The following is an 18,995-nucleotide window of genomic DNA, read 5'->3' as shown; positions in this document are numbered from 1 at the left end:
GATTTAAAAATCGCACAACTCTGGAGCTTTCTATAATAACTGTGAATTGTGATTAACGTCACTATTCCTAGTACCCCCAAAACATTAGGCTAGGAAGATGGACAAATAACCACACCAAGCTCTTGACAGCTGGAAAATAAAAAGTCTATAGCGTATGTTTGCCTGGGGACTCTGCCTGGACTGTTCACTACCACCACCCCCCTCTCACCTCCCTACACTAGAAGGGAAACTAAAAATCAAGCAGGCCACACACACACACTGAACTCTTTAAACAGACCTTTAATATAAGTACAGTTGATAATGAGATCTCAATGCACGAAGTACAGAGAGACTACAATTCTGGAGGTTTCTTCTTCCCAATTCAGATACAGGAAGGAAACAGATGAGGAAGAACATGCAATCACAAACAATGATCAACTCTAGATACATCATGAGGTTTGGTCCAAAACAAACAAAAAACACCAAAAAAAAAGAAAAACATTTAAACATAATTAATCCAATTACTGCAAACACAGTTTCTCTGAGTAAGGTTAGGATATTGCATTTGTAGTGTTTCCATTGTGCTTTTCCTTCAATGAACCAGTGGAGCCTGCTTAAGCGAAATGAGGACTGAGCGCATACGGGACACATCTTTTGCCTGCTTACTAGACTTGGGGTTAAAGTCACAGAGTCGAGCCACACGCTCCCACTCCGTGCCTGGAGAAGTGTCTTCTGCATCATTCACAAAGGCTTCTTCAGCTGCCCTAGAAGCAATGCAACACTACATGTTAGAAACATACATGTCAGATACTTAAAAAACACACACACACACCGAGCACACTCACTTCCCTATAGTCAAAAGTTCACAGGAAGTCTACCTCAACAGGTATCCGACCACTAGAGATTAAAGCTCCCACCTCCCCATTTCAGAAATGAAAGTTGGTGTGATCTGCTATGCACAAGCAGTGCAGAGTTGCCATGTAAAATGTTGGACTACAGGTGTTTATGAGTAGTTGTCTTGCCTACAGTGCACCCCATGCACAGGTACTCACTCAGAATTCAAGATGCCCGTTTAGAGCAACACCTCAGCCAATCTTTGGCATTATTGGTTTGCTTCAGACTCTTGCAAACCAGAAGTCTGCAGTCCCCCTAAAGCACATTTCACAATAAAAACTCCATCTTCTTTTGGAAATAATCCAAGGCCAGAAAGCCATTGGAAACCCATGTCCTGATGATTCCCAATGCTATAGAAGCAGTGCTGTCCTTTTTGATCAAGTCATCACTCCCATGCTCATGTATGCAATAGACTTCCAAGGCATACGTTGGCAGAGGGAGGATTACTTTGAGGTCAGCTAAAAGGATAACACATTACAGGTTACATCTAAAATGAAAGAAAGGGGCAATAAGTCTTTGCCTATGCATCTGCTCGCAAGCAATGAGCAGTGTTATCCTTCTGGCATCCCCAAGTTGCAAAAAGCATTGCTTCAGTGCATGTGTAACTTTAATGCCTAGTTTAAGCAGCATGGGGCCCTGATAGCCACATAAAAAAAAAACACCGCTAAAGCAATAGCAAATTGAGACCAAATAAAATCCATCTACTCCAACAAGTAGTACAGAGGGGCGGAAAAAGAAAAAAAAAAAAGCAATGAAGATGAAATCCCATGAGAGGTTCAGCACTGTTCACGAGGATGATTATGTCGTTACAAACACCACTGAAGACAAAAGCTCACTACAACACTGCTACTTTATGTGACATGACACTTAAGGGGCAGTGAAGATTTTTTACTTAACTGTTCTAGGCTGTAGCAAGGATGATTTATGTTTGTGCTTTAAAGGTGAAGAGAAGAAAAGAAACAAGGAGAGAAAGTTTAAAGTCAGATATAGAAAATGAAAAATGAGCTTAATGCAGATAAGCCAACATGCACTAGTAGCTCAGTCTACATCTAGGAAACATGACACTAGTTGTGCAGCAGTTACACTGCCTATTTGCATTGGCTACATGGAGACTGGTTTAGGAGGAGATGAGGGTTATTTCAACTCCGAGACTTTAGGACAAGGTCAACCACCACCTGTAAATCCAGCATTTCACAAGTCTTGCGTTCCATCCACCTGCAGTTCGGTCATCAGTTCCATACTGAACTTCAATCTGAGCTTACACAAACAAAGCTGGACTAGTTTTCACCAGCACACCTTTAGGCGCTTAGTATCCGAGATAGCCATTGTTCAGTTCAAGTCTATAGATGCAAGGGAAGACATTCAGATGCAGTAAGCCACTAACATAGCAGTCCTGCCACCTAGTAATGGCAAAAGCTCCCTTAGAGTGCAGAAACTAGGCTTTACTTCATGAGACAGACCAGTCTGCCTATGCATGCAGTCATTTTCCAGAGTTTTATCCATCTGGTTTTTAAGAGAGAGGTCTCAAGTACTAGGGTTTCCTTTCTAAGGAAGGGTGTAGATGAAGTAGAGCACATCCTAGATATGAAAAATTCACCTCCCCCATGCATTTCTTCCCAACACCACTGTTCTGGAAGACAGCTTCCATTAAAAAAGGTCAACTTTCTTCAGTTACAAAAGTTAAAAGCTAATTAACTGGCCTCAGCATCTAGCACTCAGGAACTCAGAAGCTCCAACAAGCCAGACCTTTTTAATACTTCAGTCCTCCAACATGTTGGAGGAGTTCATAGAAAGCCACATCTTTCCTGGACAGGTGGCTGAAGTCTCAAGTAGTACCCATCACCCCACCCAGAACATCACAGCAGGTGACCAAGATTCTGTTGGCCTGGAGGAGTCAGAAGTCCAAGTCTTGCTGTATCCAAATTACAGCTGCTATCAGTGCATAAATTGGTGGTAGATTTAAGTGACATCCAGAATGGTTCATGCAAGCACTTAGAGGGAGATGGCACTTCACTCTAAGTATTGCATGTTAGATACCTTCCCGCAAGCAAGAATTGCCACTATAGACATCAATCAATAGCTGCCACTAAGCATTAACTGGATCACCCTTCATTTATGTCAAGGTTACTTGCACAGAGAAAGTGAGGATCAGACAGGTAATTAGTAGTTAAGCAACATACACATAACCAATCACATCAGCGAAGGGCTGTTTGTAGAAAGCTTCATCTGCCACCCTGGGCAGCAAGTAGTCCAACAGGAAGGCAAGCAGGTTGGAAAAAAGAGAAAGAAGGATGAAAAGCAGAGATAGTTAAAAGCTGGTTAGTTAAAATAGGAAAAAAAAAAGAATCAGTCTGACTTGTACACTGTTTAAGTCTGTAACAAGATTCATAGTAATATTAGGAGCTAGAAAGTACTGTGTGACTTGTTATATTAATCATCTCCTCTAGTGTACAATGCTAGAAGAACTGCAGTTTCACATGGAGGCATAATAAAGTAGTAGGGGCCAACTTTTTGGCAGGCATGCCACAAGCTAGCCCCATACCCTCAAAGTGCTACTATGGACCCCTTCCTCCGCCAAATCTGCTGCTCTTCTGTGCTCCTAGTCTGCTCTCTAGCTCATAAGCTGTGCTTCCTGTCCCCTCCCCAATCTGTCACACACCACAAGTTGACTACCATGACCTAGATCACTCCCAGTCTTGCACATGCCTTACAATTAGGAGGACCTACTTAATTCACAGCAAGACAAAAGTCATTTTTGCATCTTTGTCCAACCACAGAGTTCATTTAGTGGGATTTTATGGTGGCCCTGTCCCTCAGCACTGATTGGCAGAGAGGTCCTAGGGGAGTAGGGATGAGGGGGCAGCTGAATCTTAGCTACAGGCTGCCCTTTGCCTGGCTCTACCCCTCAGCACTGATTGGTGGAGAGGTCCAGGGAAGAGGGAAAGCTGCTATCCCCCTTTGTGCCATCTAGCCAACAAGCACCATCCCCTCCTGGGTGGGCTGAAAGGCCTATCCAGGAAGGGAAGGCTCAATTCCACCCCGCCCTCCAAAACCACAACTCATTGAGAAATCCAGAGTTGCCCATAAGAGTCATGATTTAGGTAGGACCACAGCTATATTTAAAAAAAAAAAAAAAAAGTCACAAGGCCTGTGCACAGGCCTTGTATTTTCCATATCCCACATGAATACAGGCATTACCACCACAGCTTTACTTTGCTGCTTGTGGCTTCAATACTGCATCCAGAAGCTGCAAAGCTACTGCACTGAGGAAGCTTTAAATTAAATACCTCAAGTCTTTACCTCCTGGAGATTTGTTTAGCCCAGCAATGGTCAACATTTCAGTACCACCTCCACCTAGCCCTGCACACTGGGAAACAGATGCCTGATCCAAAGTGCAGGGCCCAGGGCTCCCTACAGGCTAGATAACTCTATTGCAGGCTTGGTCTGGTCTTGAGGCAGATGGTTGAATACACTGGTTTATCCAGTGAAGATGCTAAATGGGCTTTGTTACCATGTGGTAAAGCCATCTCATTTAACTTCCCAAGTTCTGAATACAAAAGTGGTCAATTAAGTACAACAGAAGCAAGGTACAAAGTGAAGAGCTGTTCAGCAAAGCAGGCTTGACACCAAATCAAACAAGCAGAGACCTGCTCTGCCCAAGCTGGCTGGAAGTTGCCTTTGCTTCAAATCACACCAATTCCTAGGCATACTGAAGAGAGATACTCTTGGGGAACTAGCCTGTAAGGTCTCCAATAAGTGGGTTTTAATAATCTAGTTAAGCAGCAACAGCATTATTTGCTGAAGTGACAGTTTGTTCCCAGTCTGAAGGACCAATACATGTTTAATCTTTTAACCAAGAGAGACTGGGCCAAAAGGCTGCTTGTACCAGCTTCTCAACCCAAAGAGCTACAGGTCCTTACCTGTTGTTGGCTTTTGTTTTCTGTAGCTGTTCATCTTGCCTTGCATACCATTCCTCCAGCTCCTTTATTGCCTTCTCTTTCCATTCTGCTTCCTGCTTCCTAGAGTTAGCATCTGAAGATAGAGCCCAAAACATGGTTTAGAGAATACATGCATTTGCATTCTGTACAGCTTTACTAAAAGAGGTTCAGCCAGGGACACTGTGGTCATGATTAAAATGCACAAGAGATGTACTCTGCTCCAAGCTGACTAAATGAATGGAGCATGAAGATATGACATTTTCCCCCAGTGCCTCTAGGGAGAGAGCCTCTTGGAGAAGGTACACAGTTAAACACAGCTGACTAGTGTGCTTCTGCTAGAAAAAGAGAGACCAAAAAAAAAAAAAAAAAAAGCACTTCCAGTCTCATCTTTGATTTTAGACTTTAGTTGTTTGCAGGCTTTAGACCTTTATGGCTGTATGCCTTAACCAAAAAAGGCCAAGTAATCCATTCAGTCTAATGAGAATCTATTCCACCATGTTTCATGCACAGCAATAGTGCCATGAAAACCCCAATTCATTTAAATTACTTAGATTTGTGACAGATGCCAAATCATTCATGACCCTTAAAAAGAAGAAAAAAAGTGACCACAGTAAGACAAGCTGCTTCATTTCTACCTTCAACCACTTCTGATAGTAATACCTCTAAAATGGAGATTAGAGAAAGAATGAGCTGGTAAGATGCAAGACAATTTGGAGGTGGTGTTCTGGCTTTTAAGTTAACCTGTTCTTTTAACATACTGGATCCTTTGGCAAAAAGGCAGATCGCCTCCTGGCATGTAGTGCTGGTGGTGTTGCTATCTGTTCAGGTAGCCCCTCAAGCACCCAAATGCGTGGCAAGGTGCAAGAGACTGTCATGCACTTGTGTACTCCATTTTGGTAAACTTGTGCTGCTATACGCTACACTTTCAGCTTCCTATAGTTTTGGCCACCTGGCTTTACTGTGGGGTCCTGGCACTCACACAGATGTAGCTTAGGCCACAAAGGTAAACCAAGTTGGCCAAAGCTGCTCAAGCTAGTACACACAGATGGAACAGTGACATGCATAAAAAGGTTTCAAACTTTTTTTTCCTTGGTCATCCTTGTAGGCAGGAGCTACTACAGTACTGATTTCATAAAAGAATCAAGTCCCTCCGCCCCCGCCCTTGTGCAGGAAGCTGGGGTGCTTTTAAGGCTTTTATATACACCTATATTTAAAGACAAACACTGATGGAATTGCTTCTAAACCCATTTAGCCAGTTAGGCTGCTGACACTGTTACAGCGACCTTAAATCTAATACTGGAGTCTTTTAGTAACAGATTATTTCAGGTGTTCTAGTAAGAGCTAGTCCAAATAGAAAGTTGTCCTTTTTTCCTAATAGCTATTAATGGCCAACTGATCCATGCATACCACATCTTGCCAACAGGAGAGTTCTGCACTGGTTTCTATTATACTTATTCTTAATACCAGTTATGATCAGATGGATCACTTTGGAGGGCTTTAAAGAATTGGTCCAGCAATAAGAAAGCCTGAAAGAAAAACAGAAGATCAGCAGCCTCTGTCCCTCATATGAAAGGTTGCCATGATCTATGTTTAGAGGAAGGGTCTTTAATCTGCTCAAGACTCAGAAGTAGTGCTGCAATTCATCCCAAACCTATCAAAAAAGCTCAAAATCAAGTGAGATCTGGGCTTCACCTCATTCCCATCTGTCTGAAGAGGTCATGGCAGACAAGTCTTTTTTTTTTTTTTTTTTAAAAACCAACTTCACACAATATAGAAGTCCTTAGATTTGATAATTAAACTTGTACTTAAATCTGTACAGCTGGAGAAATTACTTAAGAGTTATGGAGCGCTGCAGGACAGGTGAGGGGGAAGGGAAGGAGAGAGCAAATTCCTCCTTTAGTAGATTCTCTACTCCAACTTCAAGAACTAGGTGGCTTGGCAGAATGCTTGGGAGGACAGAACTTGGACCCAGAATTTGAGTTGCAGGGTGTCACATGCAAATCATACTTCTGAGTCTGACATCTTAGTGTGGACTCAAATTTCACAACAAGCTATAGAAGGAAAATATTATTTTCCCTTACCAAGCTGCTCTAGACGTTCTTTTTGTTCCTCCCTCCATTTACGGATGCTCTCTGGTTCTGACTGCAGTCGATCTACGTGTGATATGGCAGCATAGCAATCTGTTGGACCATTGCTCTCCTTAAAAACAGAGGAAAGGAATTATCTAGTCAGTTAAAGCAGGCTCTAAGTACTACAGAGCCATACCTAAAAAAAAAAAAAAAGACAAAAGTCAAAGACCTTCCTAGTTGTTTGAAGTCACAAGTGTACCAGCACCTCCAGATCTACCAACACAAGCTAGATTTGGGTGATGGGCAACTGGTACTGAAGCCTTCGGCATTAGAGGAAGTATCACTGATCTACTGCCAGGAGATGGCAACATGTGGTCAGTTAAACCAAGTAGAAGGTTCAAATAAAAACAGGGGCTTGGGGGAGGAACATGGGCATGAGCAGAAGAGCATTCTTCATCTGAGAGAGAAAAGCAAGGTGTTCAAAGCACTATAAAACATCCATCCTCTGAACCCCTGCTATTGCACATGACAAAATCAAAACAGTCATTTCATCATTCCAAGGGACAGGACACCTGGATTAGAACTAGTAAATACTCATGTATCTTTCCCGTGTCAGATGAAGAACCTGCTCCTGCCTCCCCTTCCAGCAAGTTGCCAGATATTATCTATTCCCCCCACCATATGGAGAGCCTTTTGCTGAGGCAGCCACTAAAAAAATGTTAACATCCAGTTGCAGATGAAGTGTTCTTTTAAAATTAAGTGGATGGTTCTCAGTTCTAGATCACTGCAGTCAAATGGACTACCTGGCAGGCAGGCCAGCCCTCTACCCAAACCTTTTACTGAAGTTACTTTTGGAAACCCCCCACAAAAAACTCAGAAGCCAACTTAACATATTAAAAAGACGTAATGCAGACAAGCAGAGAGGGACTTCTACAATGATCAGTTTAGTGTTAGGACACAATCCAATGAAGGCAACATTTATACTTCATAGAATTCTACAGTATCTTGGCACAGTAAGAGTTACTGTTCTGGTTTATTACCATTCTTTTTGTACTCCAATATCAGCACTTTGTTAATAAGTTGTGGAGCTTTGGCTCCTGGCTGCCATCCTAAGGCATGGCACATTCCAATTAAATTCTGGTGTTAACAGACTGCTGCTATAAGCATTTCATGCTTTAGTTAGAACAAAAGTATACCTGAAGCAGCTATAGAAACTTTGAAAAGATCATCACACCATTACTAGTTGCATTTCTAATGAATGCAAGCAACAGGAAGCTCATAAGAGCTTTAAGCTATGAAGAGCCCTACTATTGAGAAGTAACACCTCTAGGAGATGACATCTTGTAATACGTTCTGTTTGGTGAAATTGTTTTTTTCAGCTTACCTGGTAGAGTTCACCATTCAACACTCCCTCAACTGCATCTGCAAGATAGTGATAGCAGGTCAGATGGCTTGGTTAAAGAGTCCAAGTCAACTACAACAATTAACTGCTACTGCAGGCCTCAGATGTGGTTACTGGCTGAGAACATAACAAGGGCAGACTCTGGACCTAGCTTAAGCTTTAGTTATGACCATATATCCCTGCATTTTAGCTGTAAAATCAGCAGCATGAAGTGGTAAAAAAAAAATAAAAAGAGAAGCTTGTTGGTCAAGGTCACCAGCACCTAGTTTGGCCCAAATAAGTGCTTTTAAAAAATACTGAGACCAAAAAACAGAAGAGCTGTAACAACCTGATGGTTCTTATCTTTTGATGCAACCTGAATCATGTTAGATGGTGCGTTTATACTTGGTACATACAGGCGATAAGTCACTTGTTGCTAGCACCGATCATTTTTTAAAGACAGGAGGCCCCAAAAGCCTGCTTTGAGTGACCACAAAAAAAAAAAAAAAGTGAGCCTTTGCAGGCATGATAGCCATCTTGGTCAGCCAAGGAAAGAGCATAATTAAACACATCCAGTTCAACGAGATCAGACTGAATAAGGCACAGGCCCGACAGAAAGTTATAGGTAAAGAAAGACCTTAAAATTAGATAATCCAAGATGCAATATATTGTAACTTTAGTTTAGGATTTGTGAAACCAAGTGTACTGAATAGTTTTATAGTAGGTGTAGTTTCTTCAGTGACTTGTAATAAAACACACAAAGCAACAGCCTTGTCAAAGATAAGTAAGGTGGAGGGACAGATAGGACAGCCATCATGGAATGCCATTTGTCACCAAGGGAAGGAAATAAGGTTATCAATCCAAAACTGACACCTTTCAAGTCCACAAGAGAACAGGCCAAGTTCAGTATTAAGTTTCAGTGGGGTGGGGAGAAAGATGAACAAAGTTAAAAGTTTAAGAACAACTATTAGAAAGTCACCTAATATAGGATATAGGTGGGAGGGGGGAGAAAAGGGGGTAACTCCCCAAATTCCAGACTACTTGCTGTTACCTAAACCACTCCTAAGCTTGGGAGGGTCTGTATTAAGATGGAATTAAATTGTTAGGTAGCTAGATGGCTGTTGGAATGAGTATCTGTTAATCATCACACCTGGGGGGGGGGGCAGGGAGCTGCTGCACGCAAAGTCAGGCTGCAGATTGGTCTTGTGTTTCTTTTCTGACTGAGTGATGATAAAATTTAAGAGAATTTTAACTGTCCCTTAGATTCTGCATCTAAGCTTGCAAATAGTTCCAATCAAGTGGGCTGTAGTTTGGTCTCCAGAGGGTAAACAATGGAGTTTAACATTACAGAGCAAAATTTATGAAAAAACTGTTTAAAATAAAGTTGAATTATGGTAGGCCACAGAGCTGCCCTGGCAAGCTTTCTGTGGTCTGCAAGTCATGCGCCATGGTGTTAGCACAGGTACTTGTGCATTTTCCTCAGCTAGCCACAAGAGGGAGAAGATTCCCAGCAAGTGCTTTGTCCTTTGATTTTAATACCAGATTTCAAGCAAAAGCTGGTAGCTAGGTTAGGCAGCACTAGCCCATGTCATGACTGTCCCAGTGTCTTCACATAAATAGAAGATGGAGAGGGTACTGTGTATAACAGTAGGGAGTTGGACAGAGGGGACAGTAAAACACAGAACTCAGAAGTATAGCTAAAATGGAGCTAATACTGTCTTGAGTAAAGCAATTAGATACAAATACATATTTGACCATACTATGTTTATAACTAGTGGGACTCCAACTACTATTGGGAAATGGACACACCAGGACCAAAGTCTCCTTAGTTCTAGACCAGGGGTCCAAGTGTGACAAGTGATACAGGCAACTTCTGTTTGGAGCACACAAGATCCAGGAAGGGGACAAGCAGCACAGCAGCAGACTAGGCAGGAAGCAGAAAGAACACCAGAAAGCAGAACAGCAGACTGGGCAGAGGAAGGAAGCTGCAGTGGCATTTGGGGAAGAGTGCTAATTTGTGGTACATCTGCCAAAGAGGTTGGCACTCACTGCCTTACTCTGTGAGGTGGAGTTCTAGCATTATGCATACACTTGGCAGAATTTGATTTACAATGAATATTAGTTTGTTTAAGCATTTGTTTACATTGATTTAAAGTTTTCAGGGTTGTGCAGTTTAACTCCCCTGGTTAGACACAGTTCTGTAGGACTGTTCCCCCAGTTACTACCACACATTCCATCAGCCATCATTTTTCCTACATCCCCTTTCTATAAGTTTTGGTAATTAAACAATATAAAATATTTTTCTGTCATCCAAGAGGCAAAAGTGATGTTTCTCACTGTTTGCCGATACAAACAGAATTGTGCTAAGCCTAACAGCATGCCATGCGATCATCATACACCCATCTTACTACACCAGGCTGTTAACTCATTTCAGCTCCAATCCTTTTACTAACTTTCTGAAACTGAACAACTCCCTTTTGGGGTTAGACAGATCTCAAAATTTGATAACAGAAGTGGAAACAAGTTCTACCTCTCACTTATTATCCTAAGTGGACAAGCTCTGCCATTATACCTGCAAGTTTCCAGGTCCAAAAAAAGTCTCAACCACAAAGCATAGAATGAGTTTTGCCATAACAAAAGCCTCACATGGCCAGGCCTCATTCTTTGTACCTGAATTCAGTATACTTAACAGCATTCCCCACCCTCAAACCAGCCTAAGAGATTGTCTTAACATTCAAAACTGAACTTTAGCCCAACCACCTCTGCAGTTCATATTGTCCCAGATATCCTACTGGGGTCTAATGAATGCACACTGACCTTGACTGGTCTTTCCCCATTTAAAAACAGCTTTGTTGCTCATGATTGTTGAAACGTATACAGGCAAGCTACTTTCAGCAGAGTTTTACAGTCTTAAAGAACCATCTGATAACTTCTGCTTATGTCTCTATATTTGGAAGCAGTCCTAGAGAAAGGCGCTCTAGGCAGAGGTGCACCAATACAGTAGTCTGACACCAATAAGAGGAAATTATTACTGGCTATTGGGTTTTTTGGCCAGTGGAGCTGATAACTATAATACACCTTCTGGCTGGGGACCCCAGATGCCCCATGCATGTGTGCAGCCACAGCATGCACATGACCAAGAATGCAGCTGGACAGCATGGAGCACAGTGCCCTGCAGGTGGGGGGGGGGAGGGGGAAAAAAAGAAGAGAGAGAAAGGTAGATTGAGGACCCCAGAGTGAGAAAGGAAGTGGGGCAGGGGCACCCAGCCAGGGTGGTGAATGGGACCCAGGGCCAGGGTAGGGAGTGGAACAGAGCCACAGGCAACTCTTCTGGGGAGTGGGCTGCTGCATGCACACCCCCTGGGAAGACATGTGCCCCCCTGGCATTAGTGCATGGGGCAGAGGTGGGCTGCCTGCTGTGGGATCTCTGCTCTGCTGCTGCCTTTGCCCTGGGAGCTGCATGCCAACTGCATGTCCACTGCCTGCCTGACACTGGGAGGAACAACTTGCTGCTCCCATCACTACCAGGCAGGCAGGGGATGTACAATCAGCATGCAGCTCCTGGGGCAAAGGCAGTAGGGTAAAGCCCCAAGCCTGCAGTCCACCTCAACCCTTAAAAGCATCCCTGTGCTAAAAAAGTTGTGGCAGCAGCACTTGAACTCAAGCTCATTTGGCAAGATTTAGTTCAAGCACCCCCACCACCATTTTTAAAGCATTGAGACACTGATCCCCTGGACAAGCCGCCTACAGTTCCCTTCTGCTCCTGGCCCAGTGGTCCCATTCACTGCCCTGGCCGGGTAGCGCCCCCAGTCCTATTCTCACCCTCACTGCAGGGGTCTGAATACACCACTGATCTGCAGGGCACTACTCTCCACACTGCCCAGCTATGTCCCTGTAAATCACTTATCAGATTACTTACAGGCATACTGGCAGATACCAAATTGGCCATCAGCCAAGAGTCTTTAGCCATACACCTCTACCTACAAGTGCAGAGTCTCAAGCTTTACATCTAGAATCATGAGCTGCTGACAGCACATGATCCATCTACATAGTTGCAGGTAAAGTAGCTCCTTCAGCATTATCTGCCATGATGTGGCACAGATGCTCTTGGAGCCTCGCATTCTTTTACTCAGAATATTTAAGAGAGATGTGGCCATGCAAAACTGAACTGGTGCTTGAAGGGATCCCTGCAGGATGGAAGTAGAGCTGCCATTCTGCATGAGTGAGTTGTTTAAAAAAAAAAAAACAAAAAAAACACAAAACAAAAAAAAACCATGAACAAACCACACACAACAACAATCCAGCCACAACTACAGAACCCAAGTAGTTGACAGAAAACCCATTATGAAAGTTTGGTTTATGGCCCTGGATCCATTGGGGTGTGCAAAGCAGGCAGTATTCAATTTGGATTCTGACTGATTTGAAGGACAGGGATTCCATTTGCTGATTCGGATTGCTATCCCAATTCAGCTGAATCAGAAGATTCGGAGAACCGGCAATTTAGCCAAAGAAGAGACATATAAAGCCATGTCTATGCACCCTGTGTGCTGAGATGGTGGGCCAGATGCAGCATTACGCAGCAGTGTGGGGGGGACCCCAGGTGCCCCCTAGACCCAGGAGGCACCAGTCACCAAGCCAGAGGGTAAGGGGGGGGTCCCCTACACACTGCATGGAAGATCCAGAAGTATTTCTGATCCACTTCCAGGTCTACCACTGAGCATGTGGGGAACCCCCCCTGCACTCCCGTAGGATACTCCATCCACCCCACCACCTCAGCGTTCACAAGCTGTGCCTGGTACCTTGAGGGACACAAAAACCACACGAAACACACACCACACACAAAGCTGTGTTAGCTGCCAAATCACTGATCCTCTGAACAGATTTGGAGAGATTAATGGGACTCCCAATTCTATTCAGTGATCCGGCCACACAAAAATCAGGCTGAGTCTCCTCCGAATAGAATCAGTGACCAAAGCTTCTCACAGCTCTGGTATCCAGTACATGCCATGTCACTTGCTAATAAAGTGACTTTATAAGCCCCTAGGACCTACCTCAAAACAGCGCAGCTCTGCAGCTTGAATATGGGGTGGGGGAGAAGAGGAAAATGACCAAAAACACCCAACCCCCCACAACCGCAGATAGCATACAGCTGAAAAACAGATGCGCAAGGCTTTGTCCTGGGAGAAGTTGGACATCTAGCATCCCCATCTGCTGACCCTACTCCTCCCCAGGGCTTTACTAGATGAGGCAGCACGTTAGTTAGATCCAGCTCCACAGCACCTGTATAGACCATGCTTCAGAGTGCTTTTATCCAAAAATGATTCAATCAGCTATTAAATAAAATAAGAGGCAGGAAAAAAAGCCATTGTAAAGTGCTCGATCTATACAGATTTTGATTTTGGCTGGCCCAACATAAAGTAATGCTTCTTCTGGGCATGCGCTAGGCTCAGAGATCCTGGGGTCTAAAAACCTGTACGGAAAGAAAGTGAGAGCACATGGTGGCAGCACACACCACTCAAAGCTGGAGCCTGGCTAGTGAGAGCCGTGGAGCTGGGAGCCTAGCCAGCAGCCACAGCAGGAGCACTGCACCATGCACAGTTACTAGCCCCAGCCTCCCCTACCCCACCTGGGGTAACCTGACACGTCCAAGCACAAGGCCCACCCAACCAGTGGTGGCCCCCAATTTTTAGTGGGCTAGGCCCATCGCCTTTTCAATTCAAATAGATCAAAGCACATAGCACAGGTGTTCCCCAGGGAAGAGCAGCAGCAGCAGGTGTGCTACTACTACCCCTCCTCATCCCCAGGGAACCAGATGTCTGTGCTTGTCTGGATGTGACCCAAGAGTCCAAAGGAGTAGAATAGGTAACTAGTAAAGATCATTGCCAACTTCTATCACTATGCAAGAGGCCCTCTTTACCTTCCCTGTATGAGGGCAGGCAGGCCCCTGGGTCTGGGGGGCACCCAGGGTCCCCTCATGCTCCTGTGGGATGCTCCATCCACCCCACCATCCCCATACACTTTCTTCAGCTCCAGAATGCTTGGCTTCGCAAGCAATGTTGTGTTACTTTTGCAGACTAATATCAGAAGACACCAATACTGTAAGCACATTTGGATGCAATATACAGAAAGCCAAGAATTGTTCACAGATGCACATCTTATGCTGAGGTAAAAGTACTAAGTTAAGTGCAGAGGTTAGGGCTGCCAAAAAAGGTGTAGACAGTGTTCCCAGTAAGATGGATAAATAGAGCAACATCTTCCACAACAAGATTGCGTCTCTTCTGTATTCAGTAGTAGTAAACAGTACCAAAACAGATTGGCTTTTAGAATTATACAGTATGAAGGCAGAAATAAAAGATGGTAGTTTGGCAAGATGTACCACCTGTTCTGCAACCAACCCTGTCTCAATACACTGACTCTTACCCCCCCACCTATCTCATCTTCATGTACCACTGTTTCCTTCCTTGTGCATAGTGCAAATATCTGGTGACAAGCCACTACAAAATAATTAAAATAGTGCTCAGGTTTCAGTACTGCTACTATTTCAAGTGTTTTAGTGTAAGTGTTTGCATAATTTAGTATTGGAGGTCTAGAATGACTGCCTGTTTCACAGCAGCAATAGGTCTAGTACAAGACTGGTTATACAGCAGAAATCCTTTGCCCCAGAAATACAGGGCTCTAAGCACCTCTTTAGGAATATTGTATTTCTGCCTGTACTTTTTCCATGCACTAAGAATAAAGCCATTCTTAGTGTATGGAAGAAATATAGGAGGATATAAACATCAATCTTAAGTCTTCCAAAGACAATACTATGTCCAAATACCATGGCCAAATGTTATTTTGGTAAGTTTTCAAGATAAACTATTCCCTGCCTCACAGAAGTGCTAGAACCACTCAAACAGGTCTACATTACACAGGAAGAACAACAGAACTCAGTATTAATAGCAAGGCCTGAAAGCACACTCCAAGCCTCTCTGAGCATGGAGTCATAGCCAAGAGAGATGGTGTTAAGGGCCCTAAAAAATGTTTTCTGAGCATACTTAACAGATTAGAGTATAAAGCTGGGGGGGAAGGAAAGGAAAGGGTGTTAAGCACCCAGGAAAGCAGGCCAAGGCCAAGGGGCAGGGGAAGAGAAAGGACAAAAAACCCAGAACTACAGTAAACAAGAATAGAGTAAAAAGCACAACAAGCATTCACTACTATGTTTTAAATACCACCATTCTGTTTTGCATGATAAGTCCACTTTAGACAGTTTTACCTACGTTTTGTTTTGGGAAGGTGTGGGGGGACTGAGAAGAGAAAATGATGATGATGATGATGATGATGATGATGAAGTCAAACTAAAAGCCCTGCTGTCCATATACCCATGTGCAGACTACCATACAGAACAAGTTTACTACTACATGCTGTTATTATTAACATTTCAGTATTATGAACACTGTGAACAAAAGCCATTTCCCTTTGTTACATACTAATATTGGCTACATCTACTAAGTATAGTTTGCTTGCTCACTCATTTCCAACAAGAGTTCCCCCCCCCAAAATCTTATTTTAAAATCACTGTAATTTTTAAGTCTATTTTGGTGATGTCCTACTATCCAACAATCACAGCTTTCTGCATGGGCAACTGTAGGACCTCTGCAAGGCTTTCGGAAGCTCATGTTCAGGTATTTTAACCACCTACTAAGACAACCTACATAAGAAGAGGAAGTGAAGGAGATGTAGTATTTTAGAGATGCAGACAGCAGGTTAGCTTGTTATCTTACATAATAGGGATTTGAGTGGGGTCCTCCACTCTTTGGATCTTAGCCAAGTAAATATGCTTAGCTGTACAAAACTGCTAGTCCCAATCTTTTGGTAAAGTTACTTAAAACGTAATATCAAGAGAGTACATAAACCACTTAAGAGCACATGAACTTTTTAGCCCAGTTTCTTACTAATGCATAAATTTGGGGGTGGGGGGGGGAGGAATGGGTGGCAAGGCTGTTATTACAGGTATTATTTATGCACACCAAGAAATATGCAGTGAGGAGGCTTAATGAAGTGGCAAAAGCTTGAGCTTAGGCAGTTCCTTCACAAGTATTGTTCACAATAAGTATGGGTAGGCAAGTATACCCTGTTTTGCAGGGCTTTGGCTTTCTACTTAAGCAAGTACACCATCTTCCTCTTAAAACATCCTAATGTTACTATGTGTTTAAAAATCAGAGTAAGGTCAGGCACACAAGTCCAAGTTAAAACACATCATGGAGAAGCAAGTATTAAGTTTAAGTAGAAAGCCATAAGTCTATTACTTGGAAGGGAAGCCCACAAGAACATGCATATGCTATTATAGTAGCATTAGAATGATGTGGCTTTGAGGGTCTAGGAATTATGCAAGAGGCAAGGATTTCTTAGGGTGACCGAGACAACTGCATAGCTGGGATAGAGTTAGACAAGCTTTTAAATCCAAGACATTCTTTACCACGTCTGACCATTCAAAAGCTTGTCCTATGCAGTTGGAATATCACTCAAGAAATAGAGTATCACTTATTAAATACCAAAATAATAAGCGTGAAAAGCAAGTAATTCCAAGTAATTCCGAGGGAAGCACACAAGCTTTATTAAGCACCCCCCACCCCACCATCTGACGTATACCAGGCTTGACATGACAATACGGAAAAGGCCCAGTCAGCATTCTTCTAGTGTGCGCAATAGAAATGCAAAGTTAGCATTGTGCAAGATGAAATAAATTAAGTTAAACTTCAGTAGCAAGTCTTGGAATTGGAGAGCAGCTTGTGATGAATCAGCAAGTTTCATGTTAAGTCTTCTGAAAAGGACAAGCCAACAAAAAACACAAAGTTACAGCTGCAGGTCAGATGCAACTGATGCCAGAATTGAAAACACTGCTCAGAGCAGTGTTATGCAACACAAGTCTCTCATGCATTATTTAGAGGGATGCTGTAAGCCCACTTGTATTTGAAGTTTGTGGGGGATTTTGTTTTTGACCAAGTCTTGGATTTCTCCATCTGAGGTACATTTCATCTGAACATGAAGCTTGGCACTGCAGAACAGCAGTTCCTTTAGGAGCTTAAAACTGAATGCATCCATGATCATCTGTAGTCATGTTGTACGGCTACTCTAATGGTAAAGCTAGCATTCTGCAGGTCAGACCTTGCACAGCATTATTTTATCATCTTTTGAAAGTCAAAGCAAAGGCTACTTAAACATACAGGAACATTAAACTGCAGCTTTGGAAATAGTTTTCTTGTAAAGTGCAATCTACCCTGCCTTCCATACAGAGCTTGTTCATCTCTACTTCAGTTTGCAAGCAGCAGCTTCCTACTGTTAAACATCCCATTTGTGAAAGATTACATTATTAAGCCAATTTCCTACCTTGCAGATTATCTAGTGGACATTAATACCTATATTTAATCAAGTATTAGGCAACTGCAGGACAGTTAATTGTAATGGGTACATCTACTTTTATAAAGACATTTAGAAAGTTTAATATAATTATAGTGTAAACAGGAATATCAAGCTGCACGCTGTTACTATCAAGTAACTGACAAATTGGGATAAATAATCATCATCATCAGAAGATTGGTACTGTTTTATTTGGCATAGGATGTAAAATCCTTTAGAAATCTTTGAGAAAAAGACAGTTGTGATGCTCCATCTTCAACTTGGGAGTAGTAGAGTCCTTAAAGGCCCATGCAACTTGCACACTTGCTGGAAACTATACATGGAAGAATACCTTTGTAAACAACACAATCTTACCCAAGTCAGCAGCCACTCTTCACTATACTACATAAACTGGTAACCCATGTTGGGCACATGCAAGGAAAATTTAGAGAAATAGGTTTCTTTAAAATAGCTATTTAAAGACATATCATCCTGCTTTGGTATACAAGAATTCATGCAATGTAGCACTATTTATGTATGAGGCAGCTCAAAAAGGTTAAGGTTTTAAAAAAAGTAAATCCTTAAATCCCTTGATGCAGAGCTTCATGACTTGGGAGGTAAACAGAGTTCAGGATGCCATCTGCCTGCATTTAGTTAGCTAGCTTTGTCATGTTAAATACAAGCTACTTAATAAATGCATTGAAACCAAAAATTTAAACTCCAACATTTTATAAAGTTTCATCCTAGAACTAGATTATGAGCTCCCCCCCCCCCCCCCTCTTTGGGGAAGAGAAGACGATGACCACACTGCTTCAAAAGACACAGACATCACAACTAATTGGAACCATCCACTGGAAGTCTGTGCTTTTCTGAAACACAACAGGATTATTTTAAGAGGAAAGCCCTGATAAACACAAAGGTCTTACAAAACTGCATTATGTATTAGAACAGGTTGCTGATCTATATATAAATATTAAAAGTGAAAAGCTCAGGTGGAAATTTACAGTCAAGGAGATTACCATACATGAAGCTAAGACATGCATGTATGCCATTTAAATTTTGAAGAGCAACTAAGGTGACCATAAGACATTTACTGTATCCAAGTGATGTACCAATTAAGACTCTATGAACACCATGCAAAACGATGGGAACTAGCTTGGGATAGCAAGCCAAATTAGTTTTGGAAAGTTTAGAATTAGGTAAGGATCCATAGTTAGGCAGCCACACTACAGAGCAAGGGCTGATTATGAGCAGTTTCATAACTGTCCCACTGAAAAAAACAAACAAACAAACAAACACACACCACACATCACAGGTGACATACTGGAGCATCTCTCCCCCCGCCCCCCCAAGGCT

The 18,995-nt window shown here is 42.7% G+C and overlaps 1 protein-coding gene across 3 annotated transcripts in view; it reads right to left on the bottom strand.

The window, feature by feature from the left end:
- Positions 1-261: 261 nt before the first annotated feature.
- The window catches only part of CLTA (clathrin light chain A), a 20,729-nt gene continuing 1,995 nt past the window's right edge, over positions 262-18,995 (bottom strand). The window contains exons 2-7 of one of the 3 annotated variants that reach the window (XM_019555345.1): positions 8,265-8,302; positions 6,893-7,010; positions 4,794-4,905; positions 3,054-3,107; positions 1,771-1,806; positions 262-743 (exon numbers count right to left, since the gene is read on the bottom strand). In XM_019555345.1, coding sequence (XP_019410890.1) covers positions 572-743; positions 1,771-1,806; positions 3,054-3,107; positions 4,794-4,905; positions 6,893-7,010; positions 8,265-8,302 — 530 coding nt within the window. In that variant the 3' untranslated portion in view covers positions 262-571. The remainder of the gene's footprint in view (positions 744-1,770; positions 1,807-3,053; positions 3,108-4,793; positions 4,906-6,892; positions 7,011-8,264; positions 8,303-18,995) is intronic. The other 2 variants (XM_019555346.1, XM_019555347.1) reach the window with 2 other exon arrangements.

Source organism: Crocodylus porosus, unplaced genomic scaffold (genome assembly GCF_001723895.1).
Source record: "Crocodylus porosus isolate Cpor-Errol unplaced genomic scaffold, CroPor_comp1, whole genome shotgun sequence".
In the NCBI taxonomy this organism is placed as follows: domain Eukaryota; kingdom Metazoa; phylum Chordata; order Crocodylia; family Crocodylidae; genus Crocodylus; species Crocodylus porosus.
The sequence above is the reverse complement of the archived record's forward strand: the minus strand, read 5'-3'. Positions and strand labels throughout refer to the sequence as shown.